Source organism: Serinus canaria, chromosome 2, assembly GCF_022539315.1.
Source record: "Serinus canaria isolate serCan28SL12 chromosome 2, serCan2020, whole genome shotgun sequence".
In the NCBI taxonomy this organism is placed as follows: domain Eukaryota; kingdom Metazoa; phylum Chordata; class Aves; order Passeriformes; family Fringillidae; genus Serinus; species Serinus canaria.
Window position 1 is genome coordinate 112,099,228 of NC_066315.1, and position 22,688 is coordinate 112,121,915.

General features: G+C 35.2%; 1 protein-coding gene across 4 annotated transcripts in view; it reads right to left on the reverse strand.

Annotated features, from left to right (window-relative positions):
* The window catches only part of RB1CC1 (RB1 inducible coiled-coil 1), a 66,017-nt gene that overhangs the window by 26,456 nt on the left and 16,873 nt on the right, over positions 1 to 22,688 (reverse strand). For 3 of the 4 annotated variants that reach the window (XM_030230047.2, XM_030230054.2, XM_030230044.2), the window contains 10 exons: positions 21,696 to 21,822; positions 21,268 to 21,438; positions 10,831 to 11,033; positions 9,305 to 9,740; positions 5,102 to 5,272; positions 3,413 to 3,597; positions 2,268 to 2,454; positions 2,105 to 2,186; positions 1,221 to 1,282; positions 104 to 207 (listed from right to left, as the gene is read on the reverse strand). In XM_030230047.2, the coding sequence (XP_030085907.2) occupies positions 104 to 207; positions 1,221 to 1,282; positions 2,105 to 2,186; positions 2,268 to 2,454; positions 3,413 to 3,597; positions 5,102 to 5,272; positions 9,305 to 9,740; positions 10,831 to 11,033; positions 21,268 to 21,438; positions 21,696 to 21,822 (1,728 nt within the window). Of the gene's footprint in view, positions 1 to 103; positions 208 to 1,220; positions 1,283 to 2,104; positions 2,187 to 2,267; positions 2,455 to 3,412; positions 3,598 to 5,101; positions 5,273 to 9,304; positions 9,741 to 10,830; positions 11,034 to 15,642; positions 15,698 to 21,267; positions 21,439 to 21,695; positions 21,823 to 22,688 lie in introns of those variants that run through there. The other variant, XM_050970653.1, reaches the window with a different exon arrangement.

Below are 22,688 nucleotides of genomic sequence, written 5' to 3' on the forward strand. Positions count from 1 at the left end.
TTTGTTTTTTATGCAAAATGACCTAAGGGGTGGAAAACTGATGGGGATAGGACCCCTGGGAAAGCTATTTCTGTAACACACGAAGCGTAAAGAGGTGCCTTACCTGAGTAATGGCTGTACTTCTGAAGGACAGAAAGACTGCAAAAACTGCAAGTCACTCAACGAGATATCTGGAAGCTCACTATCAAATCTGCGAGGTTTTCGTGTCTGTAAAGAAGATATTAATTTACACATTGCTGTAAAGCATCAGATGACTAAAGAAGGACCAAGAAGAGTTTAATAACTAACATGGAAAAGTTAGCGGCAAACTGATCTCTTACACAAAAGATTTTTAACTTTTAAGAAACTATGTCTGGTCCTTTGCCCCTAAAAAACACTCCTTACACTTGTAATGATAAACTATCCATAGTACTTGGGCAGCAGTAGAATAGAGTATTCTAGTTGAAAGGGAACTACAATGAGCATATAGTCCGAATTCCTCCCTATGACCAAGCTTCATAAACATTATGGATGTGTTTATAAGTTAAGGGATATGAGATGGCACTGAAGCTTTATTTATTGTGCTGCTACACATGCAAATATTAATTCAGTTCAGTATTTGAGACATTGAAGTGAGTAGCATTCTTATTTTCCAAGGATCCTTTAAATAATAAAAAAAAAAAAGGCTGAAAAGGAGAATCTGAAAAGGTTAAAAAGGCAAAGTGAGATGGCAACATTAGAATCAGGGAGTTAGCTTACTTCAATTAACCAAGCTGTATGAAATCAAAGCTAACAGGCAATGCTTAATTACAATGCCCTCATGTTATTGGCCAATTAAGAGGCAAAAATGCTTTTCCACTCATCCAGTGATTACATAGAAAACTTTTACTTGCTTTTACCATCCAATTAATTTTATTGCTCTATTATTCACAAGACAATTAGATTATCAAATTATTCCTCCTGGCTTCTTTTTTCTGATCATTAAGATTATTTTTTTTTCAATACCACAGACTAAAAAAGGACAACACTACTAAAAAGGAGAGCTGACATTTCCTCTCCCTCTGCACTCTAAGTTACAAACCAATGTTAATATAGGTCACTTGAAATGGCAGAGAACACTAGCTCCCAGCTTCATGTGTCACAGCAATGCAAAGGGCATGTAGCTTCAATGAGTAAAGCCCAGGTTTTTAATTTATAAAACTATATAGAAATTAAATAAACCCAAAGATATGAGTACATACACAAAAGGATGGAGGCCAGGAGTCAAGTCCTCTAAACAAACGATTCCTTAGAAAAGACTTCCCTGAAGAAAAAACCCAAACAAACAACTTAAAGGAAGAAATGCAACATCTCAAGAGAAATCAACTGAAGTTACTGCAGTTTCATAGCTGAACTACATTTGGAGCATTACTACTTATATTGATGTCTACATAAAATTGCAAATGACCACAGACATTACATAAAACCCATCATTCAAGCAGAGCTCCCTCACAGAAGTCTCTCTTGCATAATGTACACACAGGCAAAAGCCTCAACTTATTTTGAAATTTTCACTGTAATCTTCCTTATCTCCTTTCCAAAAAAATTTGATAACCTTTCACTCAATTTTCTTATTTTAGCTGTCCATTCAGAACACAAGTGGCAGACTTTGCAGAAAAAGTAATCAAAATTCTTCTAATAGAATCTTTATTTTTAAAGATTATGTTTTTAAAACTTCTGGTGAAGGTCTTTAGACACGGGTCTTGGTTCTTGGATTTTTCTGGAGTAGTACAGAGGAAGTCACAGCAGTACCCAAATATTCAGTTATTTAAAAGAACAATAAAGCTTACAAGGCATGTTTTAAGCACAAACTGCATTTAAGTGTGATAGTGAGAAACCATATCTTTTACAATCATTTCACAGCTTTCACATTATTTTGGATAATCTATATGAAATAGTTAATTGATTTGATCAATGGAAAAATATTTTCTTCGTAATAGGACCAGCATGCACTTCCTATTAAAGGAAAAGAAAACTTTCAGGTCTTGAAATTAGAATATGATGAAAATTATTTTTCTACTTCTTACTACAAAGACAAGAGACATACTTTAACACAATTCAGCTTCACAGAAGAGAAAGTACTTACTAAAGAGTTTACCAAAAGATTCCCTTTTTGCCTTTTCAGCTTCATATAGATGTTTTCCATCTTTTATTAAAGCACCAGCCCACTGTGAAACGGGAAAATACATAGTTACTTGTTATTTTATACACTGATACAAAGGTTTGGTCTCAAAGTTTAATTTACTGACCTCCCTGTAGTGTTTTATGAACATTTTTCTCCTCACAACTTCAACAACAGCTAAACAGTACATCTGAGGTACAGTGCTGAGAGCCTCTACAACTTTGACCCTTTCTAGGAGCTCTGTTACAAGACGAAGCAGTGCTTGTAGTTTCTCTCCATCTTGGTCAGCATGAAGCATTACAAAACAACACCACCTACAAAAGTAGATTACACTTTAGAAAATCATATCTTGGCAATTTTTTTTTTTTAATTTAAATTAGATTAACACCATGTCTGGATGAAATGAACAATGGCATCATTTCACGTGGGACAACAACAGGCTAACTCAAAGTACCAAGCTGTTCAGAATTCAGTAGTCACCTTGCAGTTTCCTATTAATTTCTCACAACAGAATATACATTTTTGATCAGTGATCAAAAATGGACCACCATTTGAATTAAGTCATTGGTTCTGAATGTCTTGGTAAGACATTCCAGTTATTAGCATAAATAACCTTAGGAGTAGTAATAATGCAACTTTCTCTAGTAGAATTAAAAAAAAACTGATACACCCTGAGGAAAAAAAAAAAAAAAAAGCAAACCACAACTACATTTTACTTATACACCTTAAAAATACTTGTTGAAAAGCTTTAGCAAGACGTATTAAAGGTTAGGATGCTGTTAAAGAAATAGGAACACAACACTGTTTGAGAAGTCCACACTATGTACTCATGAACTACAGGCAACAGCCACTGTAAAAAATTCTCACATCTTGTAACCACATCTTCAATTCCCTTAATCATACAATCAATAGAAAAATTTCAAGCACAGACACCAATATAATTAAACTACGGGATAACTATTGGGAAGATGATCAGCTGGCATGCTTGAGGAGAAACATTACAGCAACTTCACCACCAGAAAAGACTTAAGGTGGAGTTTTATCCCACAAGTAATTAAAAACATACAAAATTGCTTTTACTGACAGAACTGAAGCAAAAGTGAAACAAATAGAAACAAGTCAACATCAAGCAATCAGGAATATGTACTAACAGAGACACTGCAATATTTGCACTCTTCACCTTTTTATAGTAATGATTTCCTTCAGACACACATTCCTTAAACAGCCTTGCTGCAAGTGGAAGTACTATAAAGTTGTGAAGTTTTAACTTACTTCAGTCTGACTTGCAGATTATTTGCAAGTTCCTGTTTGGCAGTGGTACACTTCTGTTTAATATCTAACAGTTTTCTGTGATTAGTTAACATAATCATCAGCTGATTTGCATGACTCAAACACAAATCAGGCAGCACAGAAGGATCTTTCAAGTTCTCAGCTCTCTTCTGATTAGCCAAAAATCCCTAGAGGAAGAGACACATTTGTTACACAAGCTTTGGGACAATCAAAAAGTGTGAAAGTGATACATCTTCTCTAAGAATGCAAGAATTTTAACAAACTTACTGTAACCACTGAGAAGTATAACAGAATGATACATGTGGAAAGCAAGTGTCAGAGATGCTTTCTTTCAATTCTATAGTCCAGTCCAAATCAATTTTGTTCCCCATTTCCCTACCAAATAGTTACCAACACAACCCTAACAGAACTTCACAAAACTAACCAACACCAGTGAAAGACCACAAAACTTAATCAGCAGAAACATAGCTACTAGGATGGAGGGGATCAGCCATCATTCTAACTTTTGCTAACAACCTTCTTCCTAACTTCTGGCATTTGAAAGAATAAAGATCACCTAGAGCATGTTCAATACTACTGTGGGCTAAAGAATTTCTATTTCTTGCATAAAGAAATTTCCACACAAAACTAATTCTTCTCAAGTGGCAAGATGAAGATGCATCTTATTTGCATGCAAACTGTACACTTACATCATAAGCAAAGGAATAGACAATTTATAAAAGGAAATGGTAAGGAAGAAGATTTGAAAGCTGAAGTCTCTGCCAAGTCTTAAAATGCACAAATTCTAAATTTACACTAGCATTTAAACAAGGTGACAAAGTCTCTTTTCAGCTGACTGTAATGCTTCTTACTCCAAAGTGGGATTCACAAATTTGAGGTAGGCTCTTCATCCAAGTGAAGAAAGAAAAAATAGCTAAAAGCACTACTCACAATATTGGGCAACCAAGCATAGGAATGGGAAGATTAGCTCAGCCATCATGCTAATTCACTTGAGTTTAGCACTGGCCTACAATATAAACACCACGAGACTGAGATTTAGCATTTGCTTCTAAACCTACTCATTGAACTTATCTGGAGAGAGGCTCCACTTTTAAACAATGCTGCCAAAAGTACTGGTTGTATCCACCTTCACATGTCAAACCAAAGAGGCAACAGGGAGCATAGTCCTACACAACTTTCAGCCCAGCACTGCCCTCCTCAAAAGGGGCCTCTAACTTCCCGCAAAATAGGGAGGCAAGGTTACCTGAATTTCTTATCACTTAAAACGGCACTGTCCAGTGAAGGCATACTACTTTTTCTCCTTACTACAATACTGATGATCAACCATTAACCTACTCCCTGATCCTGTATCACTGAGTGATAAATTACCAAAGATTCAATATCTCCCTTCAAAATCAAAATTGACCTACTTAACTCATATTAACTATCTCCAACTAAAGTTCTGATTTTCTAGCTGCAGCTTTAAACCACATGAAATCATGACAAGATGTAAGAATTGCTAATATTAAAATGTCAAATTATTATGAAATAGCACCATATTGACTAATCCCTGTGTGACACGTTGAAAACTGTCTTGCATAAAGACATGCAATTGGTTCATTGTACCTTTACCAGCATACACATATCAAAAGCCTATCATCTTTCCATGTTGCACACACAACTGTGTATTACCTGAGCAAGTTCTTTTTGTTCATTCACCAGTCTGCTGCAGCTTGCTATCATCTGGTCCAATGCATAGAGTCTATCCTCAAGACCTTTAATGGCCTTCATGTTCTGATTATCTAGTTTGGCGATAGTTTGGCGACATTCTGCCAGAAAGGGTTGGATGATCCTTGGATCAAGCTAAAAAAAAAAAATAATTTATTAGTAGTTGGCGATAGTTTGGCGACAGTTTGGCGACATTCTGCCAGAAAGGGTTGGATGATCCTTGGATCAAGCTAAAAAAAAAAATAATTTATTAGTAGTTGGCACACTGAAAGGTGATTTAAGTTAGCTAAATGAGGGTTTTTAACCTTTTTTTTAATGTAGTGTGTGACTACATCTATCATCTGTTTTAGAATTCTGAATAAATGAGTATATGGATTCTATATCACAGCATGAATTTTTCTGAAGCATTCCAACCAAACCATGAGAGCAATGTGGATCTTTATAAAGAGAAGGAACACTGGGACAAGGTGAGGTGCAGGAGGAAGAAGCACTTTGTAGCTAATGGACAGTCTGACCTGTGACAGAGTCCATACAGTTACAATCAAAACCAGCCATGAATGTGGCTCAATGGAAAGTGCAGAAGGGAGGGCATTCAGAAAAAGCTGCAAGAACTGCAAATCTTTTCCCACTAAATGAGTGTTTTAATTGAATACATAAAAAAGCAGATAATTTCTAAGTAACTGGAGAAGACCCCATAGAAAAATCGCCTATGTGTCATGCTTTTAGCAAGAGGCTTTTTTTTGTAACAGAAACACATTCTTGAAGTTGTTTCAATATATCCGGGAAAAAAAGAAGTATTTGAAATATTAAGATTTTAAAAATGTCCACAGATATTAAGGGTCACACTTCACACTAAGAGTAGTGAATTAAAATAACAGTTCTAGAAACAACTCAGGCAATTGCTACTTCTTATGAAGGTCAGAGTTTAGTGTAAACCTGAAATGCATTAGTTAAGAACATAGTAAATATCGTGATAGCAAAAGATGAACAAATTTGCCCAAATTTATCCAAAATGGATATGGTATGCCATTTCTTACAAGAGAATCCAGTGAAAAGGATGCTATCTGTGGGGTCACACTGGCTGTCATAGCACTGGCTTCTTTCACCAACATGCAGAGTTTATGCCACTTACAGAGCATACAAATCAACCCTACCCTCAAAAAAAAGCAATTATTTGACTCAATAGTAGCGTAAGTAAAAGTGTATTTCCCCCTCAACCTACTATTTAACTAAGTTTTCACACACAACACTTCATCCTGGTAACAACCTTCTGGGGGGCCAAGAGAGGAGAGGAGAAACATTGAAAGTAAGGAGCAACTACAAAGAAGAGGTCTTCAATTCACTTCAAACAAAGAAAATTTAAAATAAAACTTAAAAAAAACCCTAAAAAAAAAAATCAACGGAACCATCAAGAACTTAACGGGAAAGTACCAAAACCTAGTAATAGCCCAGAACTCCTTAGAGTAAACAATAAGTGCTGTTATTAATTTGACAAAATACATCCAAACTCTCTGAAAACAAAGGTTAATTTTTCATATGTGATGTCTTCTGAATCTTGGTCTTTTCTCAAGTCACTTGTCCATCTTCAAGAAACAGTAACAGACGTATTTAACCAGACTGATTTTACAGGATCATCTTCACTGCCATTCTATTCAGGATTACACCCTAGGACATCCTGAATTAGTCCACTGCAGCATCCAGAAGAGTTTCTTAAAAAACAAAATACTAAATAACAATATGGTGGGGTTTTTTTTCTTTTTATGATTTTAAACTAATGCTGTTGTATCTCTTTTTACAAAGAGTGGCTATTCCTCTCATTCTTTTCTTACCTATTTCCTGCATCCACTCTTTTTTCCCCATCTTTACCCTAACTGCATCTGTAGGATCCATCTCTACTTTCTCTGGTAGATAATACTGTTCTTTTCATATTTTAAAATTATCTTCCATTTCTAGCCTCTTATTTAAGTGGCTACAACAGCACTTAACAAAAACATCTGGTTAGCTCCTACTTACCCAGTGCTTTTACTGCAGCCAAGAAGAAGTGCCATTTCGTAGGAACATCTAGAGGCTAGAACCATCAGAAACTTAGCACTCTGTGCAACACACCAATTATATCAAGACTACCAGTAGCAAATGGATAGGCCTCTTACTATTGTGCTTAAAGCTTTCAGGAAAATCTTACCTGAATTCAGTTTTTGAAGTAAGAATTGCAATCACAAACCATTTGTATCGCTCATATTTCTAAGAAGAAAAGGGCATGGCGAGAATGCAGGCAAAACTATTTTTAAAATTTAGAGCCATTTTATTCTATTATTCCAATTTGTTTATATTAAAAGTGTCACCTCAAATGAATATTAAAAGAAAACTTATGTTGCAAGATATTTAATTAGGATTTTCTTTTCCTTTTCAGCTGCAAGCCACTTCTGTTTTCAACTAATTCTAAACCAATGGTAAGCAAAGATTCAATGCTTTGTTTGCTTTTGCTGCTATCAAAACAGAGTAAATTCATGTTTTTCTATGGAGAATAGGAACACATTATTTCAAAGCTGTGGGAGTTTTCTGTGAACCAAAATGGATCAGGACTGATCAAGGACAACCGCTCTGGTGATGGCCAGAATACTCTGACTGAAGCACCTTCCCTACCTGCCAATTTTACTTATGCCATGAATACAAAAGAAACTGCATTTTTTGCAGGTTCAATCACAATTTTTTCCCCATAAAAACTGTAGTTACAAAACAATTACAATAGTCAAAATAAAGGATTTCTGCCTAATCTTATATAAGACAAGGACAGAAAAGACAAGTACAAGACAGTGCCTCTAAAACACATATGTGTTAGATAAGACTACAAGCTGATCAAAAAAGGTAGAGTACGTACTTAACCAAAGTATTCTTAGCATTTTTGTGTCTTCTGTAATGCCATAATTTATTTGGAAGCAATTGTTTAATATCCATCTCTTCAAATACTGATCTTTAAAATTTTTAGAACACATCTGTGTTCTGTTAGAATTACGTAGCAATGGAATTTATTGTCTCACAACCCATCTAGCAGGTTCTGTTACTCTTGTTTCGTAATAGTTGAAAGCACCTTATAGTGATACTGAACAAAGAGGATGGAGAACTGTCTCAGGCTTCAGCCAATATGAAGTTTTTAGCACACAAAATTAATTCTTGTTTTTGCTAAAGAAACAACCAAACTTGTTATGTCCAATCTTTACCTTAGCCTTTTCTGCACTACTAAAATCTTAGACAGTCCTTAAAATTAAGCCAAATTCTCCAATTAATTTTAAGACAGAATCAAAATATGAATGTACAGAACTGACCACACCAAGATGTTCCCTACAACAGCTGGGTTTTAGAACTCACTGATTCAGTTTTCTAGTCCTACTTTACAGAGGAAATAAAGTGTCAAAGACAACAGAAATTGTTTTCTTTGTTCAATGTATGTTGTGTTGTAATAGTATATTCTACCTATGCAAACAAGGCTAGACAACGTAAGAAATATCAGCTACAGTAAAAGCAAAGAGAGAAGGAAAATTATAGGCAAAAGAAACTTAAAAGGTTATAATGCTCACTGATTAAAATATTAATTTTGAAAGTAAAGTGAACTGTTGTATTCTTCCAGCAGCAGAAATACAAACTGACTGACTGGGCCCTTCTGAGAACCTCTGTATAATAAAGCTAACAAAGAATGTTGAAATATAAATTATAAATTTATCCCAATCAACCATATTTTTTTAATATATTTTAATAAAGGTTTAACTATTTTGGACTCAACATTAATTTTGGTCCAGGAAAATGTTTTTATTATAAATGTAGCTTCTATGAAAAAGGCAAAGAAATAATAGTAGTGTCACTTTGCTTATACACTACAAGAAGCTTTTGGCTTTCCAAAAGAAATGGCTATTTGAAAAAGCAAGATAATAAGCATTCATAAAATTATACAGCTTCCTAAAGATCAAATTCTTAACATTCAAACTCATAAAACACTTTCCTCACACTTATTCTTCCCCAGTCTCTGCTTTGGCTTTCATTCAGAAAGTTACCGAGAAACAAGCCACAAAAGAGTTGAGTCAGTCACTTCAAAAGCACCTGCATGTGGAAAAAAAAGCTGCAGCCTTCAATGCAATGCAATTTGATTTAAAAAAAAAAACAACATTAACTTACCCTGCTCATGGAATCAAAACATTTTCTGACCAGGGATTCAACATCATTAGGTCTATCTTGAACATTAATCCAGTCTAACAAAGACACATTGAAGGAAGGCTGATCATCATCTTTCAATTGTACTGACATTTCATTGTCCTGGACAGCAGCACTTTGACCAGATTCCTTATCATCTTTTACATTTTCAGGATCTGTGCCTTCCAAAGCTGAACGTTCAACTGACTTGCAAAATGATGTTAACATTGATTTACTGTTCACTTTAGATACATCAGGATAAAGCACCAATTCAGGAGATTTCCCATCCTCAGTTTCTTCACTTTCTGCTCCTCCATTGTCAGGTGAAGACTCCAGTCTTCCTAAACACTCTCTGTAACTATGTCTTGTTAGGCACTCCAGCAGCGGTATCTTGGCCATAATAGAAACAGCAGAACCCAAGCTTTTTTAAAAAGTGAAAAGAAAAAACCCATCAGAACATGATACGAAATCTTAGATAAAAATCACCCCCAATATGAACTGCTATTAACTTCAGAATTGAAGCAGATTTTGAAATTATTTTGCTACTACCCTTTAAAACTTCTTCACTGAATATCAATATCATGGAAGGACAGCTAAAGAAGTCAAAGTTTTTGCTCTCTTCCACTGCTGAATATGATATCTTCTACATATCCAAGCTTATATTGAATGAAAAAAAGTGATAAATAGAGACACCCACTTACTACTTTGCTTAAATGCATAACTGGGACTTATGTTTCCTGTCTGCATGGATATCAACACTTCTTATCAGAGCTTTGAGTGCCCTCTGACTACTTCTGCAGAGTTCAAATGGTTTCTATTTGGTAAAAGCTATGAAGCTAAACTTTTCCTTAAGACAAAGCATATTTATGGTTTATTTTTTTAAGGATCCCATATCCATTTATATTCTATTAGGCAAAGCACTGATAGAAATACCCTAATACTACAGTGGCTACAAAGACAGAAAAGATTTTCTTTGAAGTAACACCCAGAGTTTGCAGGACACAAGTACAGAAACATACACACACACACACACACTAGATATATATCTACATACATGCCCATCCCTTTCAAAAGTATACAAATTTGCTCAAAGTTTACGCTATCACTTCAATACTTTCAACACAGATTGTAATTCTAAGTATCAGTTCAAGTTGTTAAAAACCAATTAATTCAAAAGTGCAAACAGGTATTTAAAAATGTTAATGTCTAAATTTGTTATCCAGCTTTTTGTAGTGCACATTTGGAATGACTCCAGCTCTTAAGCAGCTGTTCATTATCGAGCTTATCTTCCACATAATTCAATACAGGTTTCTTTGTGCTGACAAAAACATGGAAAAATGTCAGTTAAAAAAAGTCTCTAGCACAGAACAAAAGAATGTTCTCCATGACACATAATCAAACAACGACATGCTTGATTAATCAGAATAAGCACCAGACATAAAACACTTTAAAAAAGAAAGTTTAAAATTGAGTAATTTGGAGATTGAGAATTAATTTAACAGCAAACCTACTGTGTAAGTTTCAATTTGATATCATCTATGGACTGCAAATAGCTTGAATACACATTTTCAAACTTGTAAAGCAGCTTTTGGTAAGAGTATGTACAATCTTCCAAGTTGGCCATTATAGCAGCCCAGCCTTGATGCTGAAGATGTTCATCATGTACAAGACCTTCACAAAAGGAGCAAAGCTTCTTGGCAACCTCATACATTTCCTGAAAAAACAATCAGCAAAATACTAATCAGGCTGTTGTTGTAACTTTATTTAAGATATTAACATAAAAGCATGAAATTTATACAGCTAGAAGTTGTACACCTTAAAATTTCATAAAAATAACATTTCAAAAAATTAAGAATAAAGGAAGTTAATCAGATGACAAAAAAGTATGTACTATTTACTGAGAAGAGAACTCTTCATAACAGAAAGGTGAAAACTGTAGTTCTAAAACCATCTCATAAAATCAATCAAATGCTGATAATGTAAAATATTCAGAGTACACACACATCAATAATAACCCTCATAATAATAATATGATAGAAAAAGCTGGCAATCAAGGTCCAATAAGGAGTACATTTTTGATGAGCCAAGCAGAAGCTCAGAACAAGACAATAAAATGCATAAGCAGTCAGCAAAAAGCACAGGTGGATCAGGTGCAAGAAGGGATGCATGAGGAAACAGCAGGACAAATAATTTAAGTCTTTCATTGATTAATAAACCAGATGCAACATGACAGGCAGCAGTTCAGTGTCCACAAAACTCTAAAAACGTACCCTAAAACTTGGCACCTGCAAACCAATGTGGAAGTTAAGTTTTCTGTTAAAGTACTGGATGATAGAGAGGCATTTTACTGCTATAATAACGTGAGAATTAACTGCCCCCCTTGGCAAAGTTAAAACAGAGGACTATATATGGCAATTACCAGATCTTAATAAAAGTGTACTAACAGCAATGCCCATTAGCCCATTATAACCAATTCCAAAGTTTCAACTAGTAAGAAGAGAAACTACTTTAAATTTAGTAATTTTAAAAAAAGGCTGTTCCCCTCAAAGAGCCTATCAATACATCAAAAAGTAATAAAAAAGGCATTCAATAAATCCTTCAGCTCAAAACATTACCAGTTACAGACTCCTTGGAAAATACTTTCCTGTGCACACCTGTACTTTAGGTTTTAGTATCTATCTAACCTACAAGAAAAAGGTCTCTTCACTTTTTGCAGTTTGAGCACACTGTTAAACCAGGACTGAACATAACTCCCCTGCACCATCATACATGTGAGAAAATCATGAATGGAAAAAGAAGTTATACAAAATACAATGAGAAAGCAGTGTTAAAAACCTAACACATCCGTGTATTTCAGAATGCATTTGCTGCTGAACACGTGGTTAGCAGCACATATGCACACTCAAAAAAATTTAGGGACCAACAACACTTACGTTCTGAAATAAACCACAAAACTGCATGGCATTTTAAACAAACATCGCACAATACATACTCTAGGTTATGATCATTCTCACTGTTTCAGAAGTCCAAGCCTTGTTTCATGCAGCATGACAAAATTCTACTGTCCTTCAAATCACTGATAGCTAAGCTATCAGCAGATGAATGATGAAGGTTCAAATAGCCATATATGCAACTCCAACGAAATCCTAGGCTGTTAATACAACTAGTAAAGCTGCTATTACTCTTCTTGTTTTCTGAACTTTGGCAGCTTCCTGTGCATGTCAGAATGATGATTTCTGGTTTGAAGAGAATTGTTATTTTAATTGCTCTAGGAACTCTTGCTTCCTTCGTCAAAAATCAACCAATAACACAACTGGGATGGTACCCAGACAATGCTGAAATCTGTAAGTCATTTTCTCCAGACTATCCCATGTCTGGCTGTACAATTTAAATGTACATAAGCTGATTAATGCAATATTGACTTGAACATTTGAACATTGTTTTACTGTCTTAAATTGACTTTGTATACAAGTACAAAGGCAAATTGAACTGCATATAAAAAAAGCCAAATTACTGCTTCCTTAGTTATCATATTAAGAACCAAAAGAACAGGCTGTTTTACCCTAAGATATACCAAAAAAAGCATACCAATAATATAAAGCTGAAAAGGTAACTGAGTCTCTGCTGCATTTTAATGTATATCCTGGAAATGTACACAAACATTTTACTTTAAACTCACAAAGATTATTCTCTCTCAAAGTCACCTTCTGCCAAATGACGAGCCATACCACTATGAGCCATAGTTCCAGAAGTAGAATATACAAAAACACACATTAGTTTCAAAAAGTTTAAAACAACATAAGCCACCTACAAAAATCAAAACTAATCATAAATATATGATAACTAATCATAATCTTTTTATGCAATTCCTCCAAATTAGTATCAACCACACAAAGTAAAGACTGGACTCTGCTGTTTCTTTAAATGCCCTGAGTAGAGGTTTTTGCCAGTTCTATTTTCCTTTGGACAAGCTCACTTAGCACAGCACAGCTCATGTGTTTAACACGTTAAAGTATGTACCAGGCTTCATATGACCCCACTTTCCACCCTGAGACATATTCTTAAGTAGTGGGCAATGTTTGCTCTTTCAGCTAGATCCATTTATTGGGTTCACAACAGAAGTCCAAAGTTACAAGTTAGAGCTGCCCTATGAAGCTTTACTATATGTCATTTTTGATACTTGTTTCAGAACCTAAGTGTTGCCAATTTAAGATTTTAGTTTTAACAAGCTTGTTTCCCCAGCAAAACGCTTTCAAACACAAACCAGAAGTTACAAGCAGAAAAAAAAAAATCCTCACAACTTTGTACGCAACTGAAAACCAGCATTGACACTTTGTATCTAAGCCTAACCTGTGGGAGTCCAACTCAAAGTTAACCCAAACAGGAGTTCCTATTCCAGCAGTCTGGTTCCTAGAAAAGAAGGGTGAACAGTATTTCCCAGAGTAGAAAATTATTACCTGTTAATTTTTCAGAAACCTAGTAACAGGAGGACATTCTACTAAGGGTCAGAGTCTCTCATATAAACAGATTCATGCCAAAAGGAACTATTATATAAAATACCCCAAGGCCATCTAAGTATGCAGCCAGGTATTCGTTGTCAGATGAGTTGCAGCTTCTTAATGTATACACAGGAGACGTGGAAATTAAAATCCTCTTATGAAAGCCACCATTAATATTGCTCATAAATAATCTCAATCATAAGCATTGAGACATAATATGTGTCTCAGAGATAAGATTTTTTTTCTGAGCTAACTCTGAGATCAAAATCCATCAGTAAAGTTTCTTTCAAGTAACATGTTTTCAAAGTTATCCATATGCTAATAGACTACAAATCAGATTGTACAAATGAACAGACATGTTTCAGGGCACATATGCAAGGTATTACAACAGCGTCCCATATTATCATCCTCTCAAAGTTATTTTTACATATGCCAATGAAATTCTGTCTAGGTGGTAGGAGGCAAACAGGAGAATTATGTCAGCATGGTATGCAATTAGAGTCCACAGAAACACAGTAGTGCTTTTGATGCTGGTTTCTTAGCCCATATCATGAAATAAGCTCATTACATTAAATAGTAAAGAATATTACTCTGAATTCAGGAGGTTCCAAACAGATGGTTCTAATGAAGGTCAAACCACACGAAGTAACTATTTGTCCACATGCCAAAAATGTTTCAGACTTAGACTATACTAAGCAGATACTAGTGCATACAAGAAGAACACTATGTTAAACTAATATTTCATTTGTCTTGCTTAAGTCATCCTGCTTTCAAAATGTGAAAGCACACAGCAAGAAAACACAGCAGAGAAGTTGCTTTGCATCCTTTGGAGTATCTATGCAACTTAACTTTTAACTATTTTCTTTAAAGTTACGAAATTAAAAGCTACACAAATGTACCTTTCTTATCTTGCCATCACGTCTGAAATATACCTTCAGGTGATGTGGCTTATTCTTCCTACATGCTGTCTACCTCCATAGACAACATTTTTGTGAGAGATCTCAAGCTACTTTAGAAGGAACTAGGCCAATTTATTTTATATAACTGTACAGCTCTACACAAGAAAGAATTAAGCAGCTCTCTGGTAAATGAAGTCTGAAAACTGAATTATATCAAGCACAGAAGTAAAGGCCTGCAATCCAACATATGTTTTAATGCTTCTCAGTAAGGTTGCCAGCTCCAGCACAGAAAAGGAAGCCTGCCTAACAACAGGCTTGCTTTTGTCATTGACTATTCACAGACACACTCAAGTCTTACTGGCAGACACCCAATGATGCACAGAGCACAAAAGTTAACTTCAGTTGCCTTGTAGGGCTACATTCATCCTACAGAGGTACAGCAGCATATCTAGAACAGCAATTGCCTGACTGCACCACTGGAATGAAGACCTAAAAGAACACCACTACCAGAACATGAACACCAAGACCCAGATTAATCCCCACATGCCGTTATGTTGCACAGTAAATACTGATGTCTTCACAACCCAATTTTTCAAGAAATCCACAGGGCAACCAGAATGCATTTAATGTTTGGCTGGGTGTTGTAACAGAGTGTGTAGTTGAATTATTTCCTTTGAGAATCACAACGTAAATTTAGGTGATTCTTCTGATGAAGAATCTTCTTATAATGAATTCTTTTTTTCTTGATTTCAACCAAAAATCAGTAGAAGCAGCAAAGTATGTTTTATTTAGAGCAGAAATTAACTGGTGAAGTGTTAAGAATTATTTTCAAGACTGTCTCTGCATCCTAGTGTCATAGTTTTGCTCATCTGAATGAGAAAAATCTGACAAAGGTCTGTTTATCTTAAGTGGTCTTTGGACTTACCTCTTAAGAACAAAAGTTCTCAGGAAATGCAGGGTTCTTTCCATTCTCTAAAACCCTGTGGTAGAAGGAAATAAGTCAAAGTCCTCTATTGCCATGTGTCTGAAACCCTGTAAAAGGGGACTCCTTATAGGTTTCAATCACCATAAAAATCAACCTCAGACCAATAAAAATGATCCTTGAAAGTAAAATTCCATGAACTTATAGACGGCAACAGCAGATAAATGCTTTCACAACAAGGAACTATTACCTTGTTTACCAAAATCAGTAACCAAGACCATTATCTCTAATACATACACAGCTATAACATGAACCTACTAAACTGAGATACAGGTTTTAGAAACTTAAATGATGAAGTGTAACTGGAGCAGTTAACTTCACCGTGAGGGAGACTGATATTTCATGGCAACTTCTCTCCTTTCAGTAGACAGCTGTTTATTCCATTCTCCTTTAATATTGGTTATTTTTGGTACTGCATCCTTTGGACATTTGTCCACACAGTTCATGACTTATCACCCACTCAGAAAGTACTTATTTCTGTAGGAGATAGGATACCAGCATAGCACATAGAAGTTATTTTCTAAGTTATTACTTTTTTCAGTAATGCATTCACTAGTTCTCTCCGATATTACAAGCAGGTTTGGAGAAGTCAAGTGACAGAACTTCCCATCAAAAAACAAACTGAGAAATGACACAAACCACCACATTGGGGAGTCAAACCATGGTATAAGGTAAGTGTTTGTTTCCACTAGCTTGATTCCAAGTCACCCAACTTCTTTCGTTCTGATCAACTTTTTAAAAGCTTGATCTACATTTTTGATTACAAAGGTCAAAAAAAAAAAAAAAGCTAGAGTAGCATTTAGAAAGATCTACCTAGTAGTAAATCCTTCATTATACTTTGGAATAATCTAAAACCCATTTTACCTTACCCTGCTCAATTACTTTCAAAGATTGAGACTGATCTGAGTTACAGAGAAACCTGGACTTCTTAGGAGGAGCGACAAGTGTGTCTATTAGATGAACAATTTAGCCAAAATTAATTTGACCACACAATTTCAAACACTACACACCACATTCAACATTAATATTTTTAAATAAATCTTTCCAGGGAGTCTCAAAGCAACTTTGAGAGAAAAGAAAAGAGCATTTCTCTAAATAGTAGATCCACAGCTTTCAGGAAGCATGACTATACTTCTTGGCTTAAATATCTGAAGTGTTTGAAACTAAACTAAGAATGATCTATGACTATGTACTATGACTACAGTTGTGGTTTTACACAACCAAATGAAATGACCACACAGTTTCTCATCCTCATTTCCACTTCTCAAAGAAGAACTGACAGGAATTGACAGTTTGATTATGACAGCAGCAGGATCCCATGAAGTGTGAAACATACCCACTCCCAAAAAGTTCAACATCCTTCCCAGACAAAGGACATGGCAATCTCCGTGAGACCACATGAAAAAAAAAAAAAAAATCCTTTCCTAAAGGCTAAGCTACCAGAAATTACTTTAAGTAGTGGTGTTAAAAGAGCATGAGATTGACACAAGACAGCCTATTGCACAACACACTGTGTAGAGAACAGCTTGTTTTCTCAGCTGGTGTGCACGTAACTTTTTGCAAACACTGTGTGTGCACTTCATTGTCCACATACTGCAGCTCACCGCATGAACTGCTCAACTGCAAGAAAGGTGGGAGACCAGGCTAGTTGCAAAAAAAGCACTGTGGAACCCTTCAGGCAGGGACATTTCAAATGTAAAGTTTTTACCCAGAAGAAACCAGAATGCCAAGACGTAAGTCAACTCTCTAAGCCTGTTTTCATGTTAACTGAGCTTTTTAAAAAAAAACCATATGAACAAAGGCATCATATTGCAAATGACAAAACCTGTGGCAAGAATTTCAGTTTAAATGGTAAAGGAATGAGTTAAGGGAACAGATGTAGCTTCTTTAAAGCTACCTAATCTTTATGCTGGGCATTCTACATAATGAGATCATGGGTGGTGAACAGGAACTTAAGAAAATCCGTGAGATGCTAAAATCATGAAAACAGAAACAGAAAATGGATGTACGACAAACACAGTACCCTGGACAACCAAATGCAAGATACATTCCGCACAGGAATAATTTTTGGTTAGGAGTTATGAAATCTAAAAAAAGATTGTAACTTTTTTGATGCAACTTTTTTAACATTTTATGTAACTCAAAGAAATTAGTGTTAATGGGGGGGGAGGGGTTGGAATGGCAGTTTTACATACATTTATAACCTACAAATATATATGCAACAGGCCATAAGAATGCCAGGACCTCCACTATGAACTAAAATATGACTTCCATAGCTGAGTAGTAACAACAGATTATGGAAGAAAAAAAAAGCAGAAAGCAAAAGCATAATTTAATTCAATAACAGACACAGAAAAATTACAGACATGGTTAATTACAGACATAGAAAAATTAATGGAGAGGCCATAATGCAGAGATTCATAAAAATACTTGTTAAAGGAGACCCTAGAACTACTTTTACTGAGAGGAAAAAAAAAAATTAGAGGCCATACATCACTGTATGTTTGAAACTTACTATCAAGTCTGATTTTAAAGATCATATCCTATAGTCTCTGAGCAGAGCAGATACCAGATTAAATAGAAACAAGTAGCTATCAAATATTCTTCCCTTCTTTTGATATTTACACATCACAGCTTCTTGTTGTTGACAAGAACAGGTAGGACTTTTTCATGAGCAATAATTTAGAATGCAACCTTTATTTTCCTACTACATATTACATTATCATATAATACCACTTGTATTAGTAGTAAATATTAATTAATCAAATTTAAATAATTAAAATTATCTAAATAATTACAACAGGCAAAAATCTCTCCATCATCAAGTACTGCCATTCTGCTTTTCTGGTAAAGCAGGTTACCATTTCTCTAGAATTAACAAAAATACAAAACTTGGATTATTTTGCAGGAACTCTTCCATACAGTACTCTCAGTGTGGCTTTGCATGCATCAATCACACAACCACGAAGTTTCAGCGCCTTTCTAGCTCTCCCCAGATCTTAATCAATTTTGAGAAGGATAAATATCCCATGGTCCTTCTTCCTCCCAGGCAAGAGGCTTACAGTGAACCTTGGAGAAGATTAATGCTCTAACCACATTCCCAGTCCTCCCTCAGTTTCTTGTGAATTACTGTTCAATATTCTTCAAGCAGGCATCATGAAAAACTACTTTAGTAAGATACTGCAATACTTCTTTAAACAGTTTTCACACCTTGGTATATCTAAAAATCACAACAGACTACTTACTAATCTTCTATTACATATTATGGATTAATCAGTCCCCTGAAATCCCAGAGAAGTATTCAATTCATTTTCACAGCCTAACACAGAGCCTATAGCTTTAGAACATTTAAAATCTTGGATAAAATTAAATGTTGATGTAAAGGTGAATCCTTTTCAAGAATATTACTACCTATTAAATCTTTAAATAAAATTCCAAGTTTTAGATAAGAAAACAAACACCATCACTATAACCATTTTATAAGCAGGGAAGAACTGTCAAAAGTGGGGAACAAACAATAATCTTCCTGAAAATAAATCTGCAAGCTAAAAATAACACCTGCATTCTACTTGGATCAATGTTTAAAGACAAATTTCTGCTCCTGCTTCCCCCAGTCCTGCAATACTAACAGGTGACACTAAGTATGGAAAGATATATTTTTTCCTTGCAAATCAACTCATGATCACTCTCTCTACATAAAGTTTCCAGTCTGTAGCTAAATATTAATAGTATTATAGACCTGCACCCAGAATGTAGAAACAACTATAAATATGTTATTTAGATCTTTAGAAAGATCTAACTAACATATTTAAAAGGCACAAACACTGAACTGAGCTTGCATGCACTGCCTATTAATACACTCTTCAGACTCAAAGGGGGAAGATTAGGCAGCACCAACAATTCTTTTCAAGTCTAAATAGGAGCATTTTTTATAAAACCTTGGAATAAAAAAAAGCTTACTCCACAGGAACTAAATATGTTCCATTGTTGCACAATAATTTTACCAAACTGAAAGCCAAATTAAGATTCTAAGAACAGAAACCAGATCAACAGTGAGAAACATGAAACTGAGTATCATCACCTTTCATTTCCATTATCCTCAACAGAACACAAAGACTGTAGCAATTACTACAGCCCCCCTTCACATCAAATCAGTGTTAAGTGTTTAGAAGCTATCAGTCTTCCTTACTTTTATAACTTCGTCTTAATACTTCACAAAGAATGGTTTTAAAGCACTTTCAGCTGGTAAAACCAGAACCCTCACTCTTCACAGAGCACAACTGAAAACCTCCTACTCCTTAGCTGAACTCACATTGATATCCACTTTTGCCTATGACAGTCATATGACTCACAGACACCTAATAACTCAAGGTCCTATTTACAAAGTCAGCTCTGTCAACAGGTGGGGGAGAGAGAAAGAGAGTCTACTGGACTCAATCCTTGCCTTAAATCAGACAGTATGTCAAGGTCACAATATTTCACATTATTCAGGAGAACCTTCCCCCTCCTGACAGGCCTGGATGCAAAGGGGGAAACCAAAATCCCTGTCCTACAGAGGATTCTACAACTGTTCTACAACAGTTAACACTTTTCTCTAAATTCTGCTGTGTAGTATTAAACCCCAGCCACTTCAAGCACTACATGTTCTTCTCAACTGCATTAAAATTGTCACTGAAACTAAGAAACTTTATAACCAAGAAAAAAAACATATCACTATTCATTCTGTGTGAACTGCTCCACATAACTATTCTCCTGCTGCCAACCACTGGAATAATCTTTAGAGATATGAAAAATACTTAATCCTTTTAAATGCAAAATTTGTAAATAAAGTGAAATCAGTTTTTAATACAGAAACATCATCTGTAAAAATAAAACATAAATACTGAAGGCACTGTGGCAGTGTCTTGAGTATGCAGCTGGTTTTCACTGCATGCACACTTGGTATTTAACTGACCATGTTGCAGCAAACGACTTTTCCCTATCAAAGCAACACAGAAATAATCAAATTGGACTTCTGACCAGTTTGCAAGTAAATATATGCAATAATCAAGTAACAGACAGTACTCAATAATAAGTAACCTGAATTTTGGGAAAAAGCTTAGTTTTATTCATTCCTCACCAGTTGTTTAGACATAAAACATCAGCATAAAACAGAAGCTTGGCAAGATGCTTTTAAAGATTAGTGTTAATTTTCTACTTGAGTTAACATTGTTTCCAAAGTTACTTTTCTTATTTCAGGTTGAGGAGGACTGAGGACACTGAAAATAAGGCAGTGCATTAAGGCATGGTCTAAAACAACCTGATCACTTTTGTTTTGTAAATATTGCAAACATACACATCCAAAAGGTGCCTTACACTACAGTTTGGAAAGAAGCTCTGAACATGCTGAAGCAGCAAGCACATCTCTCAAAACTTACCTTAAAACTCTGAGACAAAGGCTCTGAAGAGTACATCATCACTAATACAGCATTTTTACTGCCTTTTGAAGAAACTATTTCATACTTTACATCAAGCTTTCGCTCTGACATATTTTCCTTTGGTGTGCAAATCCAGTAACAATCAACTTACCACAGCAAGCTGTGTTCGTGATGCTACTGTATGAAACACTGCAGGCATCATAAGAGATTCTTCTACTTTCAATTCCATCTCATTCTCTGCTGAAAACGTGGTTTTGGGGATAGCTGGTGGACGTTCACACAAGATCATTTCTTTGTTGAATAAAAAAATTGGGTTGGTGTCCTACACTCAAAAAGGAAAGAAAACCAAACACTGAGTAAAGGCAACTTCCTGTTGAATTATCAATTATTTCCTCATGTGGGTAACAAGTCTTGAGAACAAGTTAAAATCTACACTTAGAAGCTGAATACATAAACACCTGTTTCTCAAACAAAAGAAATCCAGCAAACTATGGGAAAAAAATTTAAAATCCCTTACTAATTCATCTTTTTCTTCCCCTATAAATGAAAGTTTAGGCTAAGAATGCAGCATGCACTTACTGTTCCAGCACTGTAACTACACACTCTTCTGTCTGGCGCCATGCACTCTCCTCCATTGACAACCAGTACTTGGTGCTGAATGGCAATCTTATACTTTGTTTGAATTGCATGTTTCAGATCAGCCACACTGAAAAAAAAAAATGGGAAGAGAAGTTGATGCTGTCAGATAACTTATGTCTCAAATTTTACGTATTTCTGTAAAAGACAGAGATGACTTGTCTGAGTCCAAGCAGAACATTTTTAAAAGAAGTATTTTTATTCTGCACAATTACATGTTTTTAAATTTTATAAGTGCTGTGATGTGTTGCATTCTGGATATCCAATTAATACATTATCAGCTAAAAGAAAACAATCTCTGCATTGCTGATAAGTCACCAGCAATATTTTTTCCAAGATCTGTTAGCATGTTGAAATTCTGCATTAAGTCACACCAAGCATTTAGGATACAAATGTAAAAGTCATATTGTGTTCCTTGAATTTATACTTTATGACCAAACAGCTGACTTGCTAAGACCCTAGAATTCAAGACTATCAACACTTCATTATTCACAACATTATCACAATCCCACCTAATAAACTCTGACTGATTTACTGTACATGAAGTACCATAAAGCACTTAACAATAACAGGAAATTCAACAATCGATACAACAAATTAATATAAACATTACAGAATATAACACAGAAACAGTACATCAATAGACCACTTCTGGTTTTAATTTACCAGCCTCACACATTAAATTCTAGCTGATGGCATCTTAATATTACTGCATATTTTAGACAGTTCTAGATTTTGTCATTAAGACACTTGTAAACAGCAAAGTATACAAGAATTCACTAATCTGATACAGTTACTGACCCCAGTTAACGTAACACACTGTGGCAGCACCTGTGCAAAGGTATAAAAAAGCTTCAGCATACAAAGTGAATAATATAAGCATCAATAGTTTTGATATAACCGCCAGGAAACATAACACTGCTACTGTTACTTGAA